Source organism: Geospiza fortis, unplaced genomic scaffold (genome assembly GCF_000277835.1).
Source record: "Geospiza fortis unplaced genomic scaffold, GeoFor_1.0 scaffold167, whole genome shotgun sequence".
Taxonomy (NCBI): Eukaryota; Metazoa; Chordata; class Aves; order Passeriformes; family Thraupidae; genus Geospiza; species Geospiza fortis.
The window spans coordinates 1632570-1639470 of NW_005054355.1; the positions used below are offsets into that span (position 1 = coordinate 1632570).

Below are 6901 nucleotides of genomic sequence, written 5' to 3' on the forward strand. Positions count from 1 at the left end.
GTTTTCTCTTAATGCAATAAAATAAACAGAAAAAAAAAGTCTCTTTGAAATCAGTAGGAGTTTCACATTCAATTCTACAGGTGCCAGCACTTCTTCTGACTGCATGACAGAAGTTGTGCTCCTCTCTAGACAAGCACTAGTAGCAATTCTTGTGTATGCTATTACTCTACCTCTGAAATATCTGCACATTTGTTAGAAATGTGGAAGATAAGCAAGCAATAACTTTGAAAGGAACAAGGTAGCAAATTTTAATGCAAACACTGCATTTGAACATCCCCTGTAAAATATTTATAATGCACTAGCATGCAGGCTAATAATATTAGTACTTGACTTCATTTTTCCATGTTTCTTGACATAAACATTTACTAAAAATATGGTAGGCTCTTTTTATTGATTCAAAGCAGTTCCTAAGGTACAAATTGAGACTTGCACAATTTTAATGTGTTGTTTAAAAATTGTATGTGCTTATTTTATCTTAAATGGCCTTTGTCATCACTAGGATACATACTTCAGTCATTCATATTAGTTTTTAAAAAAGCTTTGGACAGACATCCAGGAAAGCTCACAATTTTTTTCCCTTTCAAAGGTTTTGAGAAGAGCATTTTCCCCTGACAGGATGTTTAAATAATGTGTTTCTATTCTGAACTTTGTATTGCATTATAACACAGTTCTGACTCCAGAATATTCCAGATCCTGTAGTGCTTATGCCAAAAACCCCCATTTTAGAGACTCTTGTGGTCACTAGCTTCAGATATATATTTGGTTCTATAGTCACAGCAGTTCAAATCATTAGTTTAAATGGCAAATATAAAATACTTCAGACAATATAAAGGTAATAGATCTCGTAGGGCATGAGCATAAACCCTTCTAACTGGAATATAGTAATGTGAAGAAGCATCAGTCAGCTAACACGATAATTTGTATATTATGCCAACCCCACTCCAAGGGTACTGCCAGTTCAAAAGACATTGCATTCATTCACTAACCACACCATGTGTTCATCTAACTGGCAGCAGCATTAGAACTGAGTCTCTCCCACAGAGCCTTTCGTAGGCGACTACCCAGTCAGTTCTCCCTGGGGAAGCTTTCTGGTTTTATATGTACTCCATTCCATCTGGCATTCTCCACGAATAAATGTTTGTTCTTCTGAAATATATTTGGGCTAAATACTCAGGTCATCCTTGAAACAATGAGCCCAGAAAACATGATCTCCAACTTACAGGACTTGGTTTTTCCACAAACTTCAGTTAAAACACTGCATCATATTAGAAAGAAGTATCATGCTGGGGGCATAGAGACAATATCTGTCCCTTTTCACTGCTATCCCCACACTTCCTCTTATTGCGCAACAGTTAATTTATTCAGGTGATCCCAGACTGTCTTATGCACACTCTCCCACCAGTCAGTAATTAAAATGGCATAGAATTTTTCATCCACAGCATTCTTTAAGGAAATGGTTAACACCACTAGCATGTATTTGTATGTTCTAGATTTCTTTACTGCCACTTCTTTGTTTTTCTTCTGATATTACACATTGTTTTCTCTTGCAATTATATGCAAATGCAGGTAATATTAAGTTGATCTTCCAATCTTTCATATTATGTGAATGATGACAATTCTTTTTTGTAAATTGCAAAATAAGATATTCCAGGACATCTTTTGTTTTCTTCCTGATATGCTTTAATTGATTGTGAGACTACACATATTTTTATTTTTCAATTTTTTTTCAAAGCAATTACAGTACCCCATTTCTTCAATTTCCAAGTATTTCTTTTAAAACAGATACTAATAAATAGGATCTTGCAAGGTTTTTTGCTGTCTATGGGTTTACATGCGTATTGTCAGACGAGACTTCACAGCTGATTCCTGACAGTACAATCTCACATCACCACACATTTTCCTTTCAGCTTCTCCTTCCTTTTCTGTTGCTTGCTTTTTTTGCCATCAATTTGCAAACTCACAGTCCTGCGTTTCTCCAGGTTTAGCAATTCTTGGAATAACTCTTTCACATTGTGGTTTGTCTTGGCAGAGGTCTCCATGAAGGCACATTTCCACTTCTTAGCCATGGCTTCTCCTTCACTGCTTTCTACCTCACGATTTTGGTTCTCATCATTTTTGTTCCCCACCAGCATTATTGGAATGCTTTCTATGTCTCCTTTAATCTGACATATTTGCTCGTAGATTGGCTTGAGTTCCTCCAAAGACTGTCGGCTGGTGATAGAGTAAACCAAAATAAAAGCATGTCCTTTAGAAATAGAGAGACGTTGCATGGCTGGAAATTGATGGCTCCCTGTAGTGTCAGTTATCTGCAAAGTGCATATGCTCTTATCACAGCTGATCACCTGCCGATAGGTGTCTTCAATGGTGGGGATGTAGCTCTCTCTGAAAGTGCCTTTCACAAATCTCAAGACCAAAGAACTTTTTCCCACTCCTCCAGCTCCAAACACAACTACCCTATAATCGTTGCTTTGCTCCGGCATGTTTCTCTGTGTGTCACTTGCTCAGCTAGGGGGGAAAACCTAGGAGAGAAAACAACAAAAACAAGGAGACGGACATTAGTACAGGTACAAGTGTGGAGTGCATGCTGTGATATCTTTCCCAGTAACAGAAATAAATGTAATGTAAGTGATTGCCGTTGTACTAATTTAATAAGTCTTGCAGGGGGTTACAGAATGATTTATTTCAGTTGTAAATTAGGGATGGCAATCCAGTCTGGACTGGTGGCAAAATACCATCTTTGTTGCTTCATGGTTGTTTTTAATTAACATTATATGTTTCAGTATTCTTCCTACTGGATTAATATTAACATAACTAAAAAGTTGCATCTGGGAATGTCTACGTGGCCTTGGCTTGAACAAACTGTAGAAAGGGAATTATCCTTCTATATCTTAAATAGATCTAAAATAATAGTCAAAACTGATCACTGCATGACAGTCAATTCTCTGAATATTCCAGTTTTTCAATAGTTAAGGAATAATAATAGTTAAGGAATTTATTCCCACTATGACTGGACTACAGTTCTAAATGACAACTAAGATGTATTTGTGGATTATTCAGCAACAGCACATATTGACCTTTGTTTTTAACTCCATGGGAGCGTGTGTCCCACTTCAGTGTGTTTTGCCACTGGCATTTCAGGTCAAAGAGTACATTTTGATAAACTCAGATTGCTCACATTCAGTCTGCCTTTTTATTCCAATATTTATCTTGCAGTAGATGATATTTGACACCAGAGTAGATATACTTATCAGAGAGGTTCTGCAGACATATTCATAACATTTTTAGTGGCTTGTATTGCTAAGGTTGGCAAGGGCATATGTCAAAGGTCACAAAATTCTGTGATTCCTGCAGCCCTTAACAAAATCCATCTGTGTATAGTAGGACCATAAATATGGAAATAATTTTTAAATAAGAGAAATGGTAAAATATTCACATGTTTACAAGCTGTAGATGGTTTAGAATTAATTTAAATAAAGTGAAGATTAATTTGTCCTCCCATCAGTAGCAGCTCAATGGGTACACAGCGCATCAGTACATGTAGTCTTTTTATATTTAGTGAGATTTAAGCAAATAAACACTTTAAAAATAAACCCTAAAAATTGAAGAAAGCATAGGGTATTGTGACTCTTCAGACCAAACTGGTATATATAAGGGGTACATGTGGAAAAAAATGCAAAATTTGCTGCATCTGTATTTGTTCTGAAGAAAATGGGCAAGCTTTATAGGGAATTTTGCCCAAGTGCCTTAATGGCACCAAGTGATTAAATTTGCCTGTTGTAATTTTGCTTGGGCAGCAATAAATTTAGAGCAACCCAAAGAATTTCTTCCCTTTTGAAAGCAAGACTTCAAGCTATTTCTTCAATGCAGCAGAAGGAGTCACTGCATTGCAGGGGGTGATTTTAAGTTACCTTTTACCTCTCTAGCAGCAAGACAATACTGATGGTTTAGAGGTGTGGATCTTAGTGGACTTCCCATGCCCTTACTCTTGTTGCAAGATCATGCCAAATTTTCTGTTTCTGCATTTTGATGCAGTTACTCATTACGCCAGTTAGGCTTAAGCTATGGCAATGCATGCTGCACTAATGTCTTCAATTTGTTGTTCAAGCATATCCTGATGTAGTTATCTTTCTTGTACAGGGCATCCTATAGTGTCCTAATTTTAATGTCTGAGTAAGCTGAAAATATCTGTCCTTACATAATTTGTTGGATGAAGGAGTTGTACTTCCTCATCTGCCATACCATAGGCAGAATAACCAGTGCAACTGGGGATGCTGATCCCGAGGCAAAGTGCAGAGCTGCCACAGCTCTACACCTCTACCCAGCCTGGCTTCAGGCAGAAGGCAGCTTCACCCCTTCAATCTCTCCTGTGCTACATTCACTGTCACTCTGAGAGGCTTGTTTAAATATAGGAAAGATTGATAAATAAGAGTGTTCATCCTTAGGCACTGAAGCAAAATTGTTTTTCTGACACCAGAATGGAAGGAATGGAAAGAAAAGGTAACCTTAGAAAAAATGCTCATGTATGTGTTTATAGAAGATGCAAAACTCTCTGAGGAACAAAGAAAATGAGTGAGCAGCTCATTATGTTAAAAAGAAAGGAAAAAACATAGCTGGAAAAAAATATGAGAAGAAGCTAGCATAATGCTGTTCCACTGAGAATAAATCTGTATGTGAGAACTGCCAGCATGCAAATTTGGAACAGTCTTAGAGCTTACAGTTGTGGATGACTGCACAGAATGAGTTACCATAAGAATTATAGTTTAATAATTTCTTGTAAGTAAAAAGGCAAGAGAGCAATATCTGCAAATTCCACTTCAGAAGCAGCATAAGCATTGCACTGTCACATTATATGTAGCCTAGGAACTACAGCACTAGGAGAAAAAATGCACTATGAAAACTTTTACGAAGAAAATCAGTGAAATGTGGACTAGAAAAATAAAATTTTAAAAGCTAGCTGACTGTACTCCTGCTGTATTACACTGTATATTCTAAACATACTCAGAAATCTCCAAGAAAACTGACACATACAGTAGCCCAAAAGATAGAACAAATTTAAATGGGGCACGTAATGGTCTGAAGTATTAAGCATACAGAAGAGTTCTAAGGGGTCCTGAAATAATTTTTCTGTGTTCTCTATGCGGATCTGCTCACAGAGCCTCCTGCAGGGACAACCATTCTATATGAATGGTTGGACTTGCACACAAGTGTTCATTTTTTAATGCTTTTCATGCCACCCTGTAATCTTACTGATGTTTCTTTGTCTTAAAATATGTTAACTGAAACACACAGGAGGACAAAATAAAGTATGGCATTATTTAATCAGCTTGTGGCATTATGGTCAGCAAGGGTAGGGGAAAATTAACTTTAAGGTCTGATTTTTCAGATGTACAGGACCATTTCTGATTCAGAAAACCAGTCTTTCATAATCTGCACAGAAAAAAATAGTTGCTTTTTACATGTTAGAATGGACTTATTCTGTAATGAAGCCTCATTTGCTGCCTTTTCTGCTTTCACAAACTACAACAGTGAAAATTTATTATCATCCTCTAAAGTGTCATTTTATCAACACTACCCTTATTTGACAAGCCAAAGCAATTTTCACAGCATACATTCATACCCTTCATTTTGAATTGTCTGATTGCAAAGGTCTGAAATGAGTCTCACAAACTAGTGAGTCTGTACCTCTGCTGACCTAGCTGTTTCCTGCAGATACTTCGCTAGCACAAGGCTGGAGCTGCTCTAGTTCAGCTGCTGCAGGCGAGCTTGATGGGCTATTCACTGGGGCAAGATATTTAACCACTGCCTCCAGTTCCAACTTAGCTGCAGACCTTCATGTTAGTCTGCATGCTTTCCCTAGATATTTCTGATATGCCAGGTGAAAGAATTGAAATGTTTTTTTGACAGAAGGAAACAGTTCAAGGTCTGAGTAATTATGACATAAAATCACTTATTTAATTATATAGTGCATTTTATTATTAAAAATATGCATTTTAAATGTCTAAATAAAGTAACTCATGCTACAGATTATGCTCTTCATAGTTTAAACTCCTAACATTCATTGGATGTTTAATTAATTACATGTGAGTATATTAGCATTTAAGAAATCATTTATACTGATTCTTTACTTAGCCACTGGACCTCCACAGTTCTCTTATCTCTAATTGGGTTTTTTATAGTTTAACTTTTTTTGTCAAATGTATTTATGACTTGCCTGCCATGTTGGTATTTAAGCTATAGACAGCATATGCAATAACAGCCAAAAGCTATAGGAAGCCTGAAAAATAACTTCTGAAAACTAATCTACTTGAGTACTCTTAGAGCAATATGAGATTAGAATCTCACAGCTGGTGAACTCTTTCAGTTTATGCTTGAAAATAAGCACAAAAAATAAATCAACATATCTCCAATGTTTCCAGTCTTGGGTTTTATTGCAAAAGATTTTCACCATGTTTGCATTGTTAGACCACCATGAAATGTCACAAATTGTAAGTTTAGTTGATGTTTTTTTAACTAGATTATATCTTTTAGTGTAGCATTCATTTTAAAAAACAGTGTGATGTTGCCTTTGCTTTCTGGAGTCAGAGGCTTTGATTGCATCTTAACTGATCCAGTTTCTTGAGCTCTTATGAGGTCCTACTGAGATGTCAGTCTGATACGAAATTCAGCAGTTGTCAGATGCTGTGTATTAATTTCCTGAATTATTTTTTTTCCTCAGGTAAAACAATTTCATGGATTTTTTTTTAAGCTCTAAGGCAATGTCTCTGTTTATATTGTCATTGTTATTGTGAAAAACCAATAAAGTACAGGCAATGCATTTAGTTCAAAATCTTGCCTCAGTTTAAATTAACAGTCCATGAGGCTATCCAGTGATGACACCTCTATACAAAGATACGAGGTGCAA

At 36.4% G+C, this 6901-nt stretch overlaps 1 protein-coding gene across 1 annotated transcript in view; it reads right to left on the reverse strand.

The window, feature by feature from the left end:
* Nucleotides 1-369: 369 nt before the first annotated feature.
* The window catches only part of DIRAS2 (DIRAS family GTPase 2), a 13638-nt gene continuing 7106 nt past the window's right edge, over nucleotides 370-6901 (reverse strand). The window contains exon 2 of the mRNA XM_005423572.2: nucleotides 370-2519. Within this exon, the coding sequence (XP_005423629.1) occupies nucleotides 1881-2480 (600 nt within the window). The 5' untranslated portion in view covers nucleotides 2481-2519 and the 3' untranslated portion in view covers nucleotides 370-1880. The remainder of the gene's footprint in view (nucleotides 2520-6901) is intronic.